This window comes from Ovis canadensis, chromosome 2 (assembly GCF_042477335.2).
Source record: "Ovis canadensis isolate MfBH-ARS-UI-01 breed Bighorn chromosome 2, ARS-UI_OviCan_v2, whole genome shotgun sequence".
NCBI classification, from domain to species: domain Eukaryota; kingdom Metazoa; phylum Chordata; class Mammalia; order Artiodactyla; family Bovidae; genus Ovis; species Ovis canadensis.
Window position 1 is genome coordinate 96,235,001 of NC_091246.1, and position 21,507 is coordinate 96,256,507.

Genomic DNA, 21,507 nt, shown 5'->3' on the forward strand with positions numbered 1-21,507 from the left:
CAGATGATCAGGTGAGAAAGTGAAACTGTAAAATAGCCAACGTGTCTAGAGGTCTTGAAAGGAGATTTAGACGATCAGTAAACAATATAAAGTTGAATTAGTGATACATCATAGAAAATTAAACAAAAAGCAATTATTAACTACAAGGAAATCATAAAATTGTTGAGGAAAAGCTACCATAGTCTATTCCACACCTCAGGTGTAAACAGACTCTGTACAGTCACAAAATACTAATTTAGTCTAAATTAAACTGTAAGGGTTGGGGCATAGAAAGGATGCCTATTTGATGCGGACTGGCAGAAAGCAGAAAAGAGAGCTCTATTTTCATATTCCCTGATAAGAACTAACAGAAAACACTAAAACAGAGAACTAAAAAAATGTTTAAAGAAATAGCAGTATAGCACTTTATATACAAATATCGAAGAAAAATTTAAAAATAAGCCATAAGAAGAGATGAAAATCTTGCCTCCAAGAAAAGGGAATAGTGGCTTGGAGGGCAGAAAGTAATGGCTCTAATTTCTTAATGAACTCCACTTGACTAAGCACCCAAGTGCTGAGTAAACACGAGGGAGAAGTTACTCCAGCCTTGGCAAGGTCAGGGAAGATTTAATGAATGAGGCTGAATCTGAAGTTGGAGTCTTTCAAACATGGATAGTTTTCAAAAGGCAAAGCAATCACTGGTGATAGACTTGGGAAATCCAGTTTACTGTGAGGTGGGCTTCTAGAGGCTTGGAGCCATCTGCAATAATGGCATGCTGACTGATTCAGGTCAATGTGCAACCAAAAAATAGTCTCCAATCTGAAGCACCTTCAGAAGGCCTGGAGGCTTTCTGGGTTTTCAGAGGGTCCTTATGAATGATGAGGTATCTGATTTAGCCCACACTAGAACTATTTTGCCTCCTTGAAACTAAATTTCCCCTTCATTACCAGTCCATTCCTACATTATCCACCCTAATCCAGAACCCTGTCAACAACGGACACAAGAAAACGAAAACATGTACTTGTTGGCTCTGAACATTTTACTGCACTTCACTAATTTCATTAATATACCATGAAATGAATAAAAACTGTCAGGATGTCAGCCTTGAGGACATTTTTCATGACACCTAAGGTATGGCTGAGACACTAGGTCAGCTGCCTAAAGAGTGACTATGAGATGCTCTACTATAGCAGTTGGAACCGAGAGGAAAACCACCTTATCACACCAATCCCACTATTGAGCCCTGTGCCTGGAAATAATCAGTGTTAGTCGAAAACCACATGAATTCTAAAAAACAAAACCAAAAGACAACATGAATTGAATGAGAATAACTAGTTATTAAAGAGAAGATCATTTCAGCTCAAAGTTCCTCACGTTTTCATGATCCAGTGATATAAGCTCTTGGCAATCTAGCATAGTCCTATAAAACATGTGAAAGTTTAAGGATTCAGCTATCCAACAGATTTCAACTATTACAACAAGCATTCTTTAACGACTCCTTATTGTGCATTCATAACGTACTGGGCATGTGCTACTACTGAATTCAACGTTAAATGCAGTTTAGTCAGTAACTTGTACTCAAATACACAAGAAGTTACGTATCAGTGTTACCAACGGTTTGGAATATCATAAATCTCGAAGAGTTAGAGAAGACCTGATCCAGTTCAATATAGGAGGTGCTCTATAAATCCCTAATTTTTCTTGGCTGCACAACTGCAAAAGACTCAAAACAGATCTCTTTCCACATTTATCCCTTTGCAATTCATTCTCCACATGAAGTTAGCAGAAACTTCTCCACAGGTAAATCAAATCATGCTGCTCCCCACTGGAACTTTTGGGGGGCTTCTACCTACTAACTCCTTTCCTCAGCCCTCTTCCGGGCATGTCCTGGCTTCTGCCAGCCTCTAAGATCTGCCTGCACTGCATAGCTCATTCCTTCCTGCACACAGGGACTTTTCTCCTATTCAGTCCAGAGCTGTGTCTGCTCTTCCTACTGCCTACAGTACTCTTCCAGCTGACTCACTTCCGTTCCTCATTCCCTTGACTACTTCCAGCTCAGTGCCTTTTAAAAAGAAATAAAAACCCAAAACATCTTTCTTAGAGAGGGCTCCTTCTTTAGCATCTCTCTCCACTAAACCCTATATTTGTTTTCTTCACAGTACATATGCCAAAATGTAATTATTTATTTGGTGTTTTCTTCATCCATCTTCCCTCCCAGACTGTAGCTAAGATCCATAAACAAAGGAAACCTGTCTGTCTTTTTATTCTTCTTCAGGATCACAAACAAAAAGGAGGCTCTCAATAAATATTGATCATCTGAATTTATGGATGAAAATGTATGGTTTCATTGAGTGAAATTTCTGATGTGAGAATTACTACATAAACTAACTCACCTCAATTTTTCCCTTTCTAAAAAGAAATCTGTCTTCTAGGTCTTAAATTTCCTGTTCAATTCAGTTCACTCAGTTGTGTTCGACTCTTTGAGACCCCATGGACCACAGCACACCAGGCTTCCTTGTCCATCACCAACTCCTGAAGCCTACTCAAACTCATGTCCATTCAGTCGGTGACGCCATCCAACCATCTCATCCTCTGTCGTACACTTCCCCTCCCATCATCCATCTTTCCCAGTATCAGGGTCTTTTCAAATGAGTCAGTTCTTCGCATAAGGTGGCCAAAGTATTGGAGTTTCAGCATCAACATCAGTCCTTCCAATGAATATTCAGGACTGATTTCTTTTAGGATGGACTGGTTGGATCTCCTTGCAGTTCAAGGGACTTTCAAGAGTCTTCTCCAACACCACAGCTCAAAAGCATCAATTCTTCAGTGCTCAGCTTTCTTTATAGTCCAATACTCTCACATATATACATAACTACTGGAAAAACCACAGCTTTGACTAGACAGACCTTTGTTGGCAAAGCAATGTCTCTGTTTTTGAATATGCTATCTAGGTTGGTCATAACTTTCCTTCCAAGGAGTAAGCATCTTTTAATTTCACGGCTGCAGCCACCATCTGCAGTGGTCTTGGAGTCCCCCAAAATAAAGTCTCTCACTGTTTCCATTGTATCCCCATCTATCTGCCATGAAGTGATGGGACCAGATGCCATGATCTTGGTTTTCTGAATGTTGAGCTTTAAGCCAACTTTTTCACTCTCCTCTTTCACTTTCATTAAGAGGCTCTTCAGTTCTTCTTCACTTTCTGCCGTAAGTGTGGTGTCATCTGAATATCGGAGGTTATTGATACTTCTCCTGGCAATCTGGATTCCAGCTTGTGCTTCTTCCAGCCCAGCGTTTCTCATGATGTACTCTGCATATAAGTTAAATAAGCAGGGTGACAATATACAGCCTTGACATACTCCTTTCCCAATTTGGAACCAGTCTGTTGTTCCATGCCCAGTTCTAACTGTTGCTTCCTGACCTGCATATAGATTTTTCAGGAGGGAGGTCAGGTGGGCTGGTATTCCCATCTCTTGAAGAATTCTCCACAGTTTGTTGTGATCCACACATTTAAAGGCTTTGGCATAGTCAATAAAACAGAAGTCGAATTTTTCCTGGAACTCTCTTGCTTTTTCAATGATCTAGTGGATGTTGGCCATTTGATCTCTGGTTCCTCTGCCTTTTCTAAATCCGGCTTGAACATCTGGAAGTTGACTGTTCACTTACTGTTGAAGCATTTCCTGTTATAAGCAGCTAAGTCAGGGCTAAATCCTTGAATTTGATTAATCTCTTGAAAATCTTTTGAAGGCAATGGGCTTTCTCTCAAGAAAGCACCCTCTCCCCACATCCATAGAACAGTTGAGGAGTTTCCTCCCCTCCACTCAAGTCCATCACCTAACGCGGACTAAGAAACTCTGAGTTGAATAACGTGGAGAGAAGCCAAGGCAACTTCCTGCAATGCAATTTTTGAGAACCTTACTTCTCAAATTGAGGGAAGACTACAGAGCAAATTCTTAGTAAAGAAGAGGATTTACTTCAATCACACGCCCGATGCTTTCACACTACATTAATGAGGTTGCACCTGGCATTAAAAATTTTTCAAATCGAAAACACGGGAAAAACCTCATTCACAAACTTAAGTCACAAAAAATAAAAGGTTCGTCCAAGGTCACTCAGTTTTTTAGTGGTCAAGTTAGGACAACAAAGTAGGTCTCTGTTCCCCTAACCAGCACTCTCTCCACATAAATCTCACAGGTTTCTTACACGGCGTACCCAGAATGCCAGTTATCTCAGAACTGGGAGGGAGCGCGGATCGCAAGGAAGGCCAGGAAGAGAGGGAAGGAGGCAGGGAAGGGGCACGCTCTTCCTGGACTCCGCAGGAAGGTTGCAGCACAACTGGGGGCTAACGGGATTCGGGGCGCTCACCTGTCTGGGACCCAGAGGCGGGTGGTGCGATCTCGGGACACGGACACAAAAGCCCCCGGTGGATAGAGGCAGCATACCAGGCCCCTCACGTCCAGCTCGTGGCCCGAGAGCGAGCAGCTCAGCCGGTACCTGCAGGAGCCGCTCGCCATGGCCCTGGTGGGTCCGGCGCCCGGGCCGGGGCACCGCGCGAGATCGGTCAGTCAGCGAGGCCGGGCGGGCAGCTGGAGAGCGCCTGCAGGTGAGGGACGCCGGGCCCGGAAGAACCCAAGGGCCGGCGCGGAAGGGCGGCAGGGAAGGGGCGCGCCGAGTGGGCCGAGTGACACAGCAACCCTGACAAGCACACCGGAATTCATCATCGGCCTCAGCCCGCCATGACGCAGAGTGTGTGCGTCCTGACTGCTGAGGCCGAGACGGAGACGACGGTCGCTTGGACCGCCAGCTAAGCAAGAGATACCACCGCCGGCCTCTCCGTCTGGGCGCCCAAATCTGGTTCCTTGCCGAGCCCGAGTCCTCTCCGAGCCCTGGCTGAGCTTTTTATTTTGATACCGGATGTGTCCCGAACTACAAATCCCACAATGCCACGCGTCAGCGGGGCGTGAGTCGCAGGAGCGCCAAATCCGGGTATTTTAAATCTTGGTCTGCCGGGCTGATTTGAGTTTTAAATCTTGGTCCGCCTGGCTAATTGAGTTCGCTTCACGTGTTGTCTTGGGAGCAATCTTACGCCAATTTCCCCAAACTCTGCGTAGTCTCCTCAGGTGTTTTTTTTTTTTTTTTTTCTTATTAAGCTAAGACGAGAGAGCTTGGTACTAAATTGTAAACAATCACTTGCCTTAAATTCTGTGAATACTAAACCGGGTTCTTAGTACTTTAGAGAAAGTTTTGTTTTTAAGATTTTCTCTCGAACTGTCACAGCTCTACACAAATGGCAGACGTTGGGTCTCCCTTATGTCTGAAAACACTGACGGAAAAGGCATGTCAGTAGCTTTTCTATGAGACCATATGAAATGGATGTTCGAAGTTGAAGGTTTTTCTTTCTAGCGTTTCTGCTGGGGCTCTGTAGTAAAAGATTAAGAAGAGAAAAAAGTTTTTTGTTTTGTTGTTGTTATTACATGTATTATATATACAAAGAGAAATTCAGAGATGAATAGCTCGGTGACTAGTTTGGGCTTATACAGCATCTTAACAAAGGAACAATAAGTTTCTACACAAGTGATAAAAGGACTAAGTCTTTAGAGGCAGCATTATGGGAAGGCAATTAGATGGGAAACTAACAGTAAAGGCTAATTAATTTTTTTGAGTAGATTCCTCTGGTGCAGTCTCTAGGCTGTTAAAGGTCTCCAATGATTAACTTCTGTCCTTCCTGTTTAAGAGGCAAGGAGGGGCGACCTTGAAAATTAATGTTCTGCTTTTACGCTAATAGAGGAATGGAGAGCTTTTCTTGTATCTACATCTTTTCAATTGCCTTCCACTCAAAATAAGCCTTTTACCAATGTGGCATACTTTGGGATGGCAAATTCTACTTCTGTTTACTGCTGCTAAGTCGCTTCAGCCGTGTCCGACTCTGTCTGACGGCAGCCCATCAGGCTCCCCCATCCCTGGGATTCTCCAGGCAAGAACACTGGAGTGGGTTGCCATTTCCTTCTCCGATGCATGAAAGTGAAAAGTGAAGGTGAAGTCGCCCAGTCGTGTCCGACTCTTCACGACCCCATGGACTGCAGCCTACCAGGCTCCTCCGTCCATGGGATTTTCCAGGCAAGAGTACTGGAGTGGGGTGCCATTGCCTTCTCCGACTTCCCTTCACTACAGTGACTCTAAAGACGACAAATGACCACTACAAATATATTGATCTCAAGTGGAGTAATTACACGAAAATGTTTTACAAACTTTGAGAACTCAGTCACAGAACATTATTTCATTTTGTATTGCACTGATTTTAACCTACTTGAAGGCAGGCATACGACAGTAAACCTGGACATAAAGAATGTATGCACGATGGAAACCGTGAAAATTAAAAGTTTTATATATATATATATATATATATATTTGTACACACACACACACACACATATAAAATTAGAGCTCCCATCACACTTAAGCTGACTATAGGAAAACTGGAAAAAGGAGAAGGATGAGATGGCTGGATGGCGTCACTGACTCGATGGACGTGAGTCTGAGTGAACTCCGGGAGTTGGTGATGGAGAGGGAGGCCTGGCGTGCTGTGATTCATGGGGTAGCAAAGAGTCGGACACGATTGAGCAACTGAACCGAACTGAACTGAGTCCTTTTAATTAAAAAAAAATTGATATTAAAATAATTATTTGAAGCCAATTCGCTGTAAATTCAGTCCTCTTCAGAATCTCTGAAAGGAAGCCTAAAGGTATAAAGCCTTCAATGAAGTGAGATCATATGCTTCCAGAATCGCATCGAGACTTAATGCTGTATCTTGTGTGTTGTGTTCCTTCTTTCTAATGAAAAGGAAACTACCGCTAATTAGAAGTAAAAAGACTGTACCACGAATGTTGCCTACCACGGAGTAACTTGAAATAATTCTCTAAAAAGTTTGACGTAGTACAAGTGACGTACCCAGCAATATAATAAAACTCGCTGGAGTGAGTTCACCTCAGGTACACAATCAGAGAGACTATTCTGATTATAAAGAAAACCAGTTTCCAAATAAAATATTCATTCCTAGCCAAAACGCCGTTTTCTGTCTCTTCCAGAAAAGCTCTGAAGTACAGAGGAAACCAAAGTTAGTCGTCAAATATCGCGAGAACATTTCACTCTCGCTTCACTGAGCTGAGGCCGAGGACTGGCCAATCAGATGGAGGCACCCCGCCCCTGTTGCCGGGCGACGAAAAAGCTCGCGGCTACCAGTGATTAGGCTTTGAGGGCCTAGGAAAGCTGCACGCAGGTGGGAGCGAGTTCACGGGCCCGACCGGTGGGCTACGCGGTGGTGGAAGGCTCGCAAGAAGTTCGAGTGCCCCTGGGTGGTGCGACCGCGCTCCTTTCGCACCCCTCAGCGCCGGCTGAGGTGAGAAATCCCCGGTCCCAACTTTGTCCGTGCCTCCCTTACTGGTTATCTTAGCTTGGGCGATGCTGATGCGCTTCAAAGAAAATAAACCCGGCTCTTAGGAGTTCTCCAGCCCGACGCCGGGCTAAGGAAGGCCCATTTTTAGTCCTGCAGAACATGAGAAGAGATTTTCTCACACAGTCCCCTAAGCAAACCTGCCAGGGGACCAGAGGGAAAACGACCCGAGCGCCTCAGAAAATTAACTGTGGGCTGAGTTTTACTCGAAGTAATAATAGCTGTCTGTCTGTCGGTCATAGCAGAAGGGACCTAACAACTTTCCGCTTCTTCAAATATATTAAAATGGTTGGTTTGGGGAGGATAATGATTGTAATAATAATTAGGAGCCAGGTATTTCAGTGTCTGAAATCGTCACAAAGACTGCAAGCTGGAGCTCTCTCCAGACTACCGTAAGAAAACACTCCCTGAGGGTGTACAGCTACGTCTCTGGTTGTGTGAATAACCCCTTAAATTATGCAAATATTTGAAAGACTAACCCCGAAGTTAGTGGCATGTTTGTTACTAGTGCTCCTCCCTTGTATTTTACCCCGTGGAACTGATCAAATGTTAACCAGTTTTTTTTTCCCTTCTGTAATAAAGCAGTGGCAAAGAAAATCAGGTGGAATTCTATGTATTGTGCATTTTCTTTAAGTTTTCAGGAAAGCTAGAGTAACCCCAACTATTTTTGCTGAATAAAGGAAGGTTTATTGTCTTAACTTTCTCTGAGAGGAAACCGTTTTTTTTTTTTCCCTTGGCACTCACTGCCTTAGTTACAACACCAGGGATGGAACTGGTGCCCCCTGTAGTGGAAGCACAGAGAGTTAACCACTGGACTGCCAGGGAAGTCCCTGGGAGGAACTGTTTGAACTATAGACCTTGTCTGCCTTTGAAAAAGTCGTTTTATAAAACTTACTTTTCCATTTGAAATAATAGTAATAATTCTGTTACTTTGTCCGAAGAGTTCAGAATGGCCAGAAAATAGAATCACAGAGCTGGTTGGAATGGGAAGATTCTAAGTCTGCTGTGAATATATTAAATATAAAGTAGTAATGGTAAATCTGAATAGAAATCCACCTTCCCTCCAATAGTTGAAAACTCAGAAGTGGTGTCCAGTTTTAAGGACAGAACTGGAGATACTGATTTATGAGTCATCAGCCTAGTTACAGTTACCCGAAAACAAAATATTACGGAGAGGAGAGAAACAATTCCAGGATTGATCATGAATAATGCCAAGGAAACCCAGAGAAGAAGTGCTGGGCAGGGGCTATAGAAACTGAGAAGCCATTTTGGTTCAAGAAGTGATTTGTTTTCTTTTTGATAATTTAATAAATGTTTGTAGCTGGTTTTTGTAGCTGGCAATGCCTTCACGTGGGTGAAAATTCAGAAGGTACAAAAAGAAAGAAAGGTTTTGCCTGGCACTGAGATTAATGCTGGGGATATAAAGATGAATAAGATCCAGCTCTTGCCTTCAAGGTGGAAAAGTATTTAAGCAGATTGGTGTGATAGGTCCTGGGATAGATATGTGTACAGATGCATGGTAGCAGTTCAGACAGCCCTGTAAATTCAGATGGAAGAAGGTTAGGGTGGGTATGAACTGGTGGTTGATGGATTCCTAGGGAGAATAACAGGCAAGATGTGTGTTACGCAAGGGACAAGTCAGGAGGCCAATATAATAATCCACTTGAGTTCATGAGGCTCTGAACAGTACAAAAGCAATGGAGAGGAAGTTATATTTTAAACATTTAGAAATAAAAGTAGGATTATGTAGTTAGTCGTGGGAAATTAGGGAGAGGGAGAAATCAAGGACTGAATTTGTGGCTTGTGTGATTAGGAGGTACACCAGGAGGAAGAGTAAATTCGGGAGAGATGACAATGAGTTTACGTTTTCATTTATTTTGAAATGTTGATACTATATTGAAGTGAAAATGGCAAGTAATTGTTTGGATATACACACCTCAGAGGGAATGTAAGAAGTCAGGACTGGAGATTCAGTATTGTGAGTCATCAGCTTATTAATTGCTCAAACCCTGAGTATAGATGAGGTGGATCAATGAGAGGGTAGAGAGGAAAAAGAAAAATAGACTGGTTCATATCTTGAGAAATGCTTCAATAGGGGCAAGTAGAATAAGATGAAGGAGACTGAAAGAGGAGAAACAGAAGAGGCGAGTATCATGGAGATGGTGCAATATTTTAGAATTTGCCTCTGTAGAAAAAGAATATATAGGACAGAATTAAAGGTGGTTCCAGAATCAAGAAATTAGTTTTTAGGGTTAGGAAAGAATGGAACATGACACCAGACTCAAAGAAAGGAGAAAGTTTAAAGACATAGTCAGTCAATCAGTTCAGTTGCTCAGTCGTGTTCAACTTTTGCGATCCCATGGACTGCAGCACACCAGGTTTCGCTGTCCATCACCACCTCTTGGAGCTTGCTCAAACTCAAGTCCATTGAGTCGGTGGGATGCCATCCAACCATCTCTTCCTCTGTTGTCCCCTTCTCAGGAGTTGGATAATGTTCCGAAGGAGCTTGGGGCAGGGGTTAGGGAGAAGGAGTTTGGCAAGGAGAGGGAAGCTAATGTCCCAGAGGTATGGGATTAAGAGGATAAATCAGAATAGAGAATGATCTTGAATGAGAGAAGTCATGGCTCTTGAGAGTGGAAGGCAGCATTGATATAGGTAAGTTGATTTTCTCCAAATATGATGGATTTCACATCTTAATTTTCTTAATTATGAAATTGAGTCATCTGCTGAGAGAGGCAGGAGTAGAAAAGTTGTTAAGAATTGGAATCATCAAGGACAGAATAGCTTATCAAGGATAAATAGAATAATTTCAGAGATATGAAGATCCATCTAAACTTGGTGACTATGACTTTGCAGTTCTCCAGTCTATACAGCTGTGAGTTTTCCATCAGCAGTGTTCAGCAGTCCAGGTTGAATGTAGAGAATAGTTTCTGATTTGTGAAATGGGTTGAAGGAGTGTTCAAGGATGCAAATCAGTTGATGGTGCTCATGAAACGGTAATTTAATGTTGAGAAGGAAAGGAATTGTTAAATGACCTAATGGCTTCTTCAGTGGGGATTTCAATGGACATTTCAGTGTTCATCTTACTTGAATTCCCAGAAGAAAATATCCATGGCTGACCATTCTTGCCTTCTCTTGGCATCTCTGGCACACACTCCTGGCTTTTCTGTTAGTTTTCTGAGTCTTTGTTTTCCATTTCTTATACAAGCTTTCCCTCTTCTGTGCAACCTGTATATATTTACATTCCTCAGGCCAGAGTCTTGGGTACTCTTTTTCTCCATATTCTCTCTCTAGTTCAGAATCTTTAAAACTCTTTTGAACATTACCCATAATAGGACATATATCTTACATTATAGACCTGTATACACATATGTGTAAATTTACACAAATAAAACTGAAACAAAAATTTAATGAAACAGTACCCTTCCTGTGTGCAGTGAAGCCTCATATCTTCTGTTCTATTTCACATTTAACCCATGTTGGTCATAACCCTCTAAGTTGCTTTTATAAGATACTGATAGATTATGACCATAATTTTAAAATGCTATTTTAAATAGTCAACATTTTAAATGATATTTTATTCTGCTGAGTACAGGAGGGGGCTGATAAACTAGGAGATAATGAATAAAGGCAATAGTTTAAAGGGAGGTGTTCAGTTCAGTCGCTCAGTCATGTCCGACTCTATGTGACCCCTTAACTGCAGCACGCCAGGCCTCCCTGTCCATTACCAACTGCCGGAGTCTACCCCAACCCATGTCCGTTGAGTTGGTGCTGCCATCCAACCATCTCATCCTCTGTCGTCCCCTTCTCTTCCTGCCCTCAATCTTTCCCAGCATCAGGGTCTTTTGTGAGAATAAAGGTGAGGAAAAGGTAGAAGGAGAGGAAATTAGGGCCAGAGAATAAAGTATTTCGTTAAGATATTTGAGATGAAGCAATTCCAGATGATGATAAGCTCTAGCTCTGGCCATGGCCAGGAATTGGAATTGAAATGGTTGCTGAGATTTGGGTCATGGAACTGCGGAGCTAGAATGTTACATATCAAATCCAATATCCATATGGAAATCATCCAGGTTGTTGGTGGTACTAGAATGGAGAGACTGAACAAGATACACAAGACTTTAGTAAATATGGGGGAGAGATTAGGTGGCTCCTATATAAAAGCAACCAGGACAGATCCAAGGCAATGTAGTTGCATTATTTGGTCCTCAATGGAAGACAATCCTGTTGTTTATTACTTTTTTTAAACTTTGAAGAATGACGTTTGCCAGTTACATTGTGGAGCAAGGAGAGTGCCATATATTCATTCTTTGCCTTGGACAAGAAGCTAAGACAGTCTTCACTACCAAAAGTTTTTTCGGAAGACAGGATCCTGTTAAGTTGATGAGTACAAGGAGGTATTTATAACAGGGTTGAGAATATAAGGGAATTTACTATAGACCAGAAAGCATAGATTAAAATAGTCAGAGAAGAAAGATACTTGTTTTGCAAGGAGAGAGAAAACTTAACCAAAGTATGAATGAGAGCCCAGGAGAGAAAGGTAAGTAGACGGACTTGCATTTTGATAAGATAGCAGGGAAATGAGGAGGGCATGTTATAATAAATGATTCCATGGTTGAGTGGAACAGTTACGTCAAACCTGAACAAAATTAAAGCAGGCTTAACCTTGTACATAGTGGTACCTACAATAGCAATTTGCAAGAAAAGTCGCAGTGGATTAAATGTTTGAAAGGGTATGTGGTTCACTCCTGTCTTGCTATAGGAGGTATCAAAGGAGAATTAAATTATTCTTGTTTCCAAGCAGTGGTTAAACTGAGCAAATAATGGCCAGTAATCACAAACCTTCAGCAGTCCGTCCTGTTTCTCGAGGTGGGATTGGATTGACAGGAAGGCCTCCTTCTGGAATACGACCCCCATCAGGAAATATTCGAGTGGCAACTGGTGTAAGTTTAAAACAAATTGTTCAATTATTATGTGTATATCCTGGTAGAATTTAAAAAGCCTGTCTATAATAAATATTCTTCTTTGTTTTTCTTTATGCTATAAGCATACTATTATATGTGTGTATGTGTGTGTTTTAAACATCTAGAAGTATAAGGAGCTTCCCTAGTAGCTCAGTTGGTAAAAAATCTGCATGCAATGCAGAAGACCCTGGTTCAATTCCTGGGTTGGGAAGATCCGCTGGAGAAGGGAAAGACTACCCACTCCAGTATTCTAACCTGGAGAATTCCATAGACTGTATAGTCCATGGGATTGTAAAGAGTTGGACATGACTATATCAATGTGGGAGAATGTTTAAAAGACTAATGTTAAGAGACAATGCATACTCATACTAATATTGAAATTTATTTTAAAGCTACAACAATTTAGGGGCATAGCGTATTGGTGCCAAAACCAAGTGAAATGGAATAGACCAGAAATGGAATTAGGCAAGTAAGAAATTAATTAGTGATGAAGGTTGCATTTCAAATTAGTAGGAAAGCATGGAGTATTCAGTACTGCTGAGTAATTGGTAAACCATTTGTTTTAATAAACCAAATTCTTCCCTGACACAGAATCCTAGATATTTTCAAAATTTTATATTAAAAAATGAAATTTAAATGTATTAGCAAAACATGTAAACAAGTATATTGTATAAACTCAGCATCTCCCAAAGTTTGCTCAGGTTCATGTCCATTGATTGGTGATGCCATTCAGCCACCTCATCTTCTGATGTTCTCTTCTCCCTCTGCCCTCACTCTTACCCAGCATCAGACACTTTTCAATTAGTTGGTCTTTCACATCAGATGCCCAAAATATTGGAGCTTCAGCTTCACCATTAGTCCTGTTGTAAATAAGGACAAATATATGGACATTTTGTTTCTTTACAGATTGGAAGTGGTATAAATATGTCTAACACATAGAATTTTACATTTTAAAGAAAAATATTACTTGTCATTAATTTTAGATATTTACTATTTCAAACATTTTAAAATGTAAGGAAATTTTTACATATTACATAGAATCTTAGTTTTATTTTTAATATTCTTTTTATAGTGTTAATATTAGAGGTACAGTCTTTCTCTATTTTATTGAAACTATCTTGTCATTTAGATGCCACCTGGAACAGCAAGACCAGGCTCACGTGGTGGTCCCATAGGGACAGGAGGAGTTCTGTCTTCTCAAATCAAAGTTGCGGATCGTCCTGTAACACAGCAAGGTTTGAGTGGAATGAAAACTGGTATGAAAGGTATCTATTTTAAGAAGATGAGCATATTTTGTATAAGAAGTATTACAGTATATTAGTGCTACGTCACTTCAGTCATGTCTGACTCTGCAGCCGCATGGACTGTGGCCCGCCAGGTTCTTCTCTCCATGGGATTTTCCAGGCAAGAATACGGGAGTGGCTTGCCCTTTCGTTCTCCAGGGGATCTTCCTGACCCTAGATGTTAGAGATGGAACCCTCATTTCTTACATCACATGTTGGCAGACTGGTTCTTTACCACTAGCGCCACCTGGGAGCTATTACAGTGTATTGCTAAATCAGAATTATACAGTGAAAGAGGCTATTTTACTCAGTTCTTACACCTTGATTCAAAAATTTTAAGGGTTAAATAAGAGAATGAATGTGAGAATTCATTGTGAACTAGGGAGTTATATACATATATGAGCTATTTTAATCATTTTTCTGGTGAACTTTGCTATAACTTCTCAAAATTGAATATAGTTGATTTACAGTATTATGTTAGTTTCAGGTGTACAGAACAGTGATTCAGTTATATATACATATATATGTATATATTTCTTTTCAAATTATTTTCCCTTTTGGTTATTATAAAATATTGAGTATAGTTTTCTATGCTATAGAGTAGGTAGGTCCTTGTTGGTGAACTTTGCTATAATTTCTTTGAAGAAATTTGAAATAATTTGAAGGAAAACTCAGAAATGAAAATTAGATTTCTAGTACTATATAAAAATATTCTTAGTTTTTTTTTTGGTTTCCATATCAAATGACAATGGTAGGTATTTGTATATTTATGAGAAGTGAGACCAGAAGTGTTACTTTTGGTAATAATTATTATTCCATTATAATGCTTAAGTAAGGAAGTAAGGCTAACATATAGATTTATACTATATCTCTCCTTATGTCTCTATGTGTTTAGAAATGCATAATAATAATAACACTATATGTTTTGAGTCAAGGAGTTGGTCTATTATATGTATATATATAAATCAAAACATAGGGAGCTGTTTCATATTGAGTTTTTCAATTTTCTGTATACGTGCAAATGACTTATCAGGGATGAACATACTAGTACAAAATTAATTATAAGATGATATACCGACTTCTATAATATAATATATCCTACCTTTCAGCAAACTTAATTTTCTTGCTTATGATGCAACTTATTTTACTAAATATTGAAAACCAGTTGGTTATGGGACTTCCCTGGTGGTTCAGTAGTTAAGACTCTGCACTTCTGATGCAGGGGCCACAGATTTGATCCCTGGTTGAATAAGATCCCATGTGCCATGCAGGGTGGCCAAAGGATGAAAAAAAATCAGTTGTTTAGAAATGCTTGCTTAATAATTATCAATGCTGTGGAGGAAAATGACTCAAAATTTTGTAGTTGTTTAGTCTTTAAAACTGTATTCACAGAATCGTTTATGTGTTTACTATTTCTTATTTAAAAACCTTAAGGGCAGAAACCTTAAGGGTGCAATTCTAAGAGAACTCATCAAATTTTATTACTGTATTAATTTCTCCTTTAAAACAGAACCAGTATTATTAATTATTTAATAGTTAAATATTATTTAATTATTTAAGATTAAATAAGATTATTATTTAATAAGAACCAGTATTATTTAAATAACCAGTATTATTTAATATTTAATACTTAAATATTAAGTATTATTTAATAATTTAAGTATTATTTAAGAAAACAGTCATTTTCTACAAATATAGTTCAAAACCTTATGTGAAAAGTTCTGTTACCAGCATGTACCCCTATCTGCTGTGACTTTTGCTGTTACCTGTTCCAGTGCCTCATTTCCCATTCTAGTGAGACATTCTCTCCCTCTTCTCAGCATGGATTTCAGTCAATACTGCCTAGTCTTTTCTCTCATGCCATGCAGGGCATTTCACCTCTCTCAAGGTTTGGAACATTTAACCTATGGATGCTTTTTTAGTCCTACTGAAATGTGAGATTGTGTTCCTAAAAAGTCTCTGAAAAATTATATAAAATCATAATCTCTTGCCTACACTGAGAAATTTATAGTCTAAACCTACATTGTCCATTGTGATAGCCAGTAGCTATTTGTATTTGTAATATAAATTATTTGTATTTTTACAAATACAAATATTTGTGATTATTTAAATTAATTAAAATTAGTTAAAATAAAAGTATTTTACCAGTTCAGTTGCTTAGTTGTCTCCGACTCTTTGCAACCCATGAACTGCAGCATGCCAGGCCTCCCTGTCCATCACCAACTCCCGGAATTCACCCAAACCCATGTCCATTGTGTCAGTGATGCCATCCAACCATCTCATCCTCTGTCGTCCCCTTCTCCTCCTGCCCTCAATCTTTCCCAGCATCAGGGTCTTTTCAAATGAGTCAGCTCTCTGCATCAGGTGGCCAAAGTATTGGAGTTTCAGCTTCAATATCAGTTCCTCCAATGAACACTCAGGACTGATCTCCTTTAGGATGGACTGGTTGGATCTCCCTGCAGTCCAAGGGACTCTCGAGTCTTCTCCAATACCACAGTACAAAAGCATCAATTCTTTGGCGCTCAGCTTTCTTTATAGTCCAACTCTCAGATCCATACCAGACTACTGGAAAAATTATAGTTTTCACTAGATGGACCTTTGTTGGCAAAGTAATGTCTCTGCTTTTTAATATGTTGTCTAGGTTGGTCATAACTTTCCTTCCAAGGAGTAAGCATCTTTTAATTTCATGGCTGAAATCACCATCCACAGTGATTTTGGAGCCCAGAAAGATAAAGTCAGCCACTGTTTCCACTGTTTCCCGTTTCCCCATCTATTTGTCCTGAAGTGATGGGACCAGATGCCATGATCTTAGTTTTCTGAATATTGAGTTTTAAGCCAACTTTTTCACTCTCCTCTTTCACTTTCATCAAGAGGCTCTTTAGTTCTTCTTCACTTTCTGCCATAAGGGTGCATGTCATCTGCATGTCATTGTGGTTATTGATATTTCTCCTGTCAATCTTGATTCCAGCTTGTGCTTCCTCCAGCCCAGCATTTCTCATGATGTACTCTGCATATAAGTTAAATAAGCAGGGTGACAATATACAGCCTTGACGTACTCCTTTTCCCGATTTGGAACCAGTCTGTTGTTCTATGTCCAGTTCTAACTGTTGCTTCCTGACCTGTATACAGATTTCTTAAGAGGCAGGTCAGGTGGTCTGGTATTCCCATCTCTTTCAGAATTTTCCACAGTTTATTGTGATCCACACAGTCAAAGGCTTTGGCATAGTCGATAAAGCAGAAATAGAGGTTTTTCTGGAACTCTTTTGCTTTTTCCATGATCTAGAGGATGTTGGCAATTTGATCTCTGGTTCCTCTGCCTTTTCTAAAACCATCTTGAACATCTGGAAGTTCATGGTTCACATATTGCTGAAGCCTGGCTTGGAGAATTTTGAGCATTACTTTACTAGCATGTGAGATGAGTGCAATTGTGCAGTAGTTTGAGCATTCTTTGGCATTACCTTTGTTTGGGATTGGAATGAAAACTGTCCTTTTCCAATCCTGTGGCCACTGCTGAGTTTTCCAAATTTGCTGACATATTGAGTACAGCACTTTCACAGCATCATCCTTTAGAATTTGAAATAACTCAACTGGAATTCCATCTTCTCCACTAGCTTTATTCATAGTGATGCTTCCTAAGGCCCACCTGACTGCACATTCCAGGATGTCCCACTCTAGGTGAATGTGAGTGATCATACCTTTGTGATTATGTGGGTCCTGAAGATCTTTCTTGTACAGTTCTATGTATTCTTGCCTCCTCCTCTTAATATCTTCTGCTACTGTTAGGTCCATACCGTTTCTGTCCCTTATTGAGCCCATCTTTGCATGAAATGTTCCTTTGGTATCTCTCATTTTCTTGAAGAGATCTCTAGTCTTTCCCATTCTATTATTTTTCTTCTATTTCTTTGCATTGATCCCTGAGGAAGGCTTTCTTATCTCTCCTTGGTATTCTTTGGAACTCTGCATTCAAATGGGTATATCTTTCCTTTTTTCCTTTGCTTTTCGCTTCTCTTCTTTTCACATACCACCAGCCATGTTTCAAGTGGTCACTATTCCCATGTAGCTACTTATTGGACAATGCTGCTATAGAATATTTCCATTGTTGCAGAACGTTCTCTTGGTTAGTCCTTTTCTAGACCCCATTAGTCCTCATTTCCATTCAGTCACCCTAACCAGTAGAGTCCAATGTTTTTCTTGGTTGTTTTGAATCCACTCTCTTAACAGCCCAACATCTAGTCCCATTTTTGTGATCTTAATTCAGGCTTCCATTATGTCATGATACTACGATATTAGTTCTCTTTTCTATTTCATTGCTTCTTTCAGATTTTTAGACTTACTGGGACATTTGTAAGAGCTATTAGAGAATTGTTGAGTGTAATTCTGATTGCGCTTTGGATTTGGTAATGTGGTGGCATTTTCAAACTGAATACTAATATCTAAAAATTTTTTTTAGGTCCCCAGAGGCAAATTTTAGACAAATCTTACTATCTTGGACTTCTTCGGTATGTTGTATACTTTTTTTTCTATGAATGATCATGAAGTTTTAACTATAGTACTTACTGAGATAATTAGATATCTGTTAATTCTAAGATTATTTTGTATTCTGACATAATTTATGGTTAATTTGGCTCTAAATAGGTGTCATCACAAGTGGTGGTGGTATAGTTAGGCTGAGATTTTAAATTTTATGTATTAGAATGTATGTGAGCTATATATTTCCAGTTCACTGTTTTTCATCTAATGAGAAGAATATTTTATGCTTCTTTCACAAAGTATTCTGAAATATATTATTCATAGATATGTATATGAATGATAAAATGTATATGCATGCCTGCTAAATTGCTTTAGTTGTGTCCGACTCTGCGACCCCTTGGACTGTATGTAGCCCACCAGGCTCCTCTGTCCATGGGATTTTCCTGGTGAGAATACTGGAGTGGGTTGCCATTTCCTTCTCCATAAAATATATACACTAATTTATAATAATTACTGAAGAGTTTTACATAAGTATATATTTAGTCAGTTGCTATAACTGTGACCTAATTTTATTTAATTCATTAGTTATGTATCTCTTAAGTATGCAGCTCTAAATTAACAACACTTTTCTCTTTCTCTACCTACTTTTTTCTCTGCTCAGATGCCCTACTAGCCTATCTCCATTTTTCCATTTTACTTTATTTTCTGGTTGGTTCATCCTCTGTGTCTTCTTTCCCTCTTACTTGCATTCTATTTAATGTATCCTTCTATTGTATCCTGAAATCTCTGTTTTCTTTCTTTTAGTCCTTCTTAATTCTTTTGCTGTTCAGTTACTTGAATCTTTTTTATCCTCAAACTCCTAGAAGTTAGTAAGAGAAGGGAAGGTTTTCTCCCATCTATCCTCAAAGCTGACATCAGCCATTAAAAAGAATACATTTGAATCAGTTCTAATGAGGTGGATGAAACTGGACCCTATTATACAGAGTGAAGTAAGCCAGAAAGAAAAACACCAATACAGTATACTAATGCATGTATATGGAATTTAGAAAGATGGTAACGATAACCCTGTAAGTGAGAGAGCAAAAGAGACACAGATGTATAGAACAGTCTTTTGGACTCTGGGAGAGGGAGAGGGTGGGATGATTTGGGAGAATGGCATTGAAACATGTTAATATCATATAAGAAATGAATCGCCAGTCCAGGTTCGATGCAAGATACAGGATGCTTGGGGCTGGTGCACTGGGATGACCCAGAGGGATGGTACAGGGAGGGTGGTGGGAGGGGGGTTCAAGATGGGGAACACGTGTACACCCATGGCAGATTCATGTTGATGTATGGCAAAACCAATACAGTATTGTAAAGTAAAAAGAAAATGATAATAAATAAATGATAAATGGTTAAAATACATAAATAAAATGCCAGTGGATTAAATGTCATTATAAAATAAAAAAAATAAAATCTAGAGACAGTTAAATTCTAAAAAAAAAAAAAAAAAGCTGACATCAGTAAGAATGAGAGTGAGGCCATCAGTTTTGATATCTAGTCACTTTTTAATCAAAAGAAGGAAAGGTGATAAAGCTATTTCTCACCATCACATAGCCTCTCTTCTCCAATATTTGTGCTTCTGTACTAATAATTACAATTACCTACTTATGTTAATTGAGTGAAGAACAGTGGTTCTCAACTGGCAGTGATTTTGCCCCCTCAAGGAATATTTGGCAATTTTTAGACTCATTTTTTGTTGTCATAACTGGATTTGGGTGATGTATCATTGGCATCCATACCAGAGAGATGGTTAAGCATCTTACAGTGCACAGAAAGTATTGTTTTAAGTATTATTCAAAGACCTAAAATGTCCATAGTGCTGCTCTTGAAAAACTGTATTCTAGAGGGTAGCAAGAATTGTGAGAGTGACAGTTAGATACTTACTTCTGTCTGTAGATTGTACCAATTTGTCCAGGTTTCCATTCTAATACTATTTCATCTTTTTTAATGAATAGAGAACTTTTATCAATTTCTCATTTGGAGTATATACCACCTTAATAAAATAAGCTGCTTAAATTGTTTTTCTTTTTTTAGTGAAATTTCACAAAACCAATTATATTGTTGTTACACATTTATGAAAAGTTTATTTTGTTTAACTAGAGAGACTGTTTTCTGGATTGGAAACATTACTAATTTCTTTATTTCTTTCCATTAGAAGTAAAGTAAGTGAACTCACAACAGAAATCAATAAACTTCAGAAAGAAATAGAAATGTACAATCAAGAGAATTCAGTGTATTTGTCATATGAAAAGAGGTGAGTAATTTTGCAGTTAAAGTATGCAAGGTATATTTTTATTACGAGTAACATTTGATGTAATATGTTTCAGAATTTTAGTACTAAATTTGTAGTTAAATATTCATAATGTTCATCTGCCTATTTATGTATTTATGAATGTATTTTATATTTACAGAGCTGAGACTTTAGCTGTTGAAATAAAAGAGTTTCAAGGACAACTAGCAGACTACAACATGGTATTTGGTCTTTTCTGAGAGAATTTCTTTTGAATATTTTCATTGCTTTTTACCACTTTAGAAAATGCTGTAACATTTTAATGTTAAATACTAAATAATGCATGAATACATACATAGAAAGATTGAAACCATACCAAATGTAGGGATTAAAGTATATATTTGCTTTCTCCCTACTTTCCCTCCCAAGAAATATTTTGGCTTTATAGATTAATAGGTATTCTTCCAGCCTTTAAAAGAAAAACACTTAAAAATATAGAACATTGATACTTTTTTCCCTAACAATTTAAAAATAATATTTTTTAGAGTAGATAAAATGTATTGAGTACTAGCAATGTCACTGCTTTAAAAATACTTTTATCTTTCTACAGAGTGTTGTCATCATGACGTTTTAAAAATTTAGTTACTTAGTACCAAACTTGCCTTTATCCTTCCATTTCATTCAAAATACAGTGTTTGTCTTCTGTCACAATAGGGCATCTAATATAATCACAGTTTTGCTTCCTAATGTGGACTTCCAGTAGAAGCTTCCTAGTGTGGATTTCCAGAAGAAATGATCTTGTTTGCAGTGTTGATTACTGGCTCAATCTTTGGAGTAATCTTGGCCCCATGAACATTTCTAATGTTTCAGAATTTTCTTTCTTCCTGCTCTGTGGGTACTTTAGGCAGCAGTGGTCTCGGAACTTACTGTAAACTTTATCTCACTTTTCCAATTTAAAAATAGTGATACACAAAGTAAGAAATATTCCACCATAATGATTAGGTACCTTATAATATACCTACTTGATATTGTTATATTGTACTCACAAACAGAATTTCTGATTATATTAATAGTATATTTTCACAGTATAA

The 21,507-nt window shown here is 38.8% G+C and overlaps 2 protein-coding genes across 6 annotated transcripts in view; one reads left to right on the forward strand and one right to left on the reverse strand.

The window, feature by feature from the left end:
• The window catches only part of PLAA (phospholipase A2 activating protein), a 37,989-nt gene extending 33,070 nt beyond the window's left edge, over window positions 1-4,919 (reverse strand). For 2 of the 4 annotated variants that reach the window (XM_069574150.1, XM_069574149.1), the window contains exon 1: window positions 4,343-4,696. Coding sequence is in view for 2 of the 4 variants with exons in the window: in XM_069574148.1 (XP_069430249.1) it covers window positions 4,343-4,491 (149 nt within the window). In the remaining 2 variants the exon portion in view is untranslated. Of the gene's footprint in view, window positions 1-4,342 lie in introns of all 4 variants that reach the window. The other 2 variants (XM_069574148.1, XM_069574147.1) reach the window with 2 other exon arrangements.
• The window catches only part of IFT74 (intraflagellar transport 74), a 103,615-nt gene continuing 86,295 nt past the window's right edge, over window positions 4,188-21,507 (forward strand). The window contains exons 1-8 of one of the 2 annotated variants that reach the window (XM_069574152.1): window positions 4,188-4,580; window positions 6,819-6,966; window positions 7,063-7,373; window positions 12,229-12,367; window positions 13,518-13,653; window positions 18,122-18,170; window positions 20,342-20,440; window positions 20,598-20,658. In XM_069574152.1, coding sequence (XP_069430253.1) covers window positions 12,248-12,367; window positions 13,518-13,653; window positions 18,122-18,170; window positions 20,342-20,440; window positions 20,598-20,658 — 465 coding nt within the window. In that variant the 5' untranslated portion in view covers window positions 4,188-4,580; window positions 6,819-6,966; window positions 7,063-7,373; window positions 12,229-12,247. The remainder of the gene's footprint in view (window positions 4,581-6,818; window positions 6,967-7,062; window positions 7,374-12,228; window positions 12,368-13,517; window positions 13,654-18,121; window positions 18,171-20,341; window positions 20,441-20,597; window positions 20,659-21,507) is intronic. The other variant, XM_069574151.1, reaches the window with a different exon arrangement.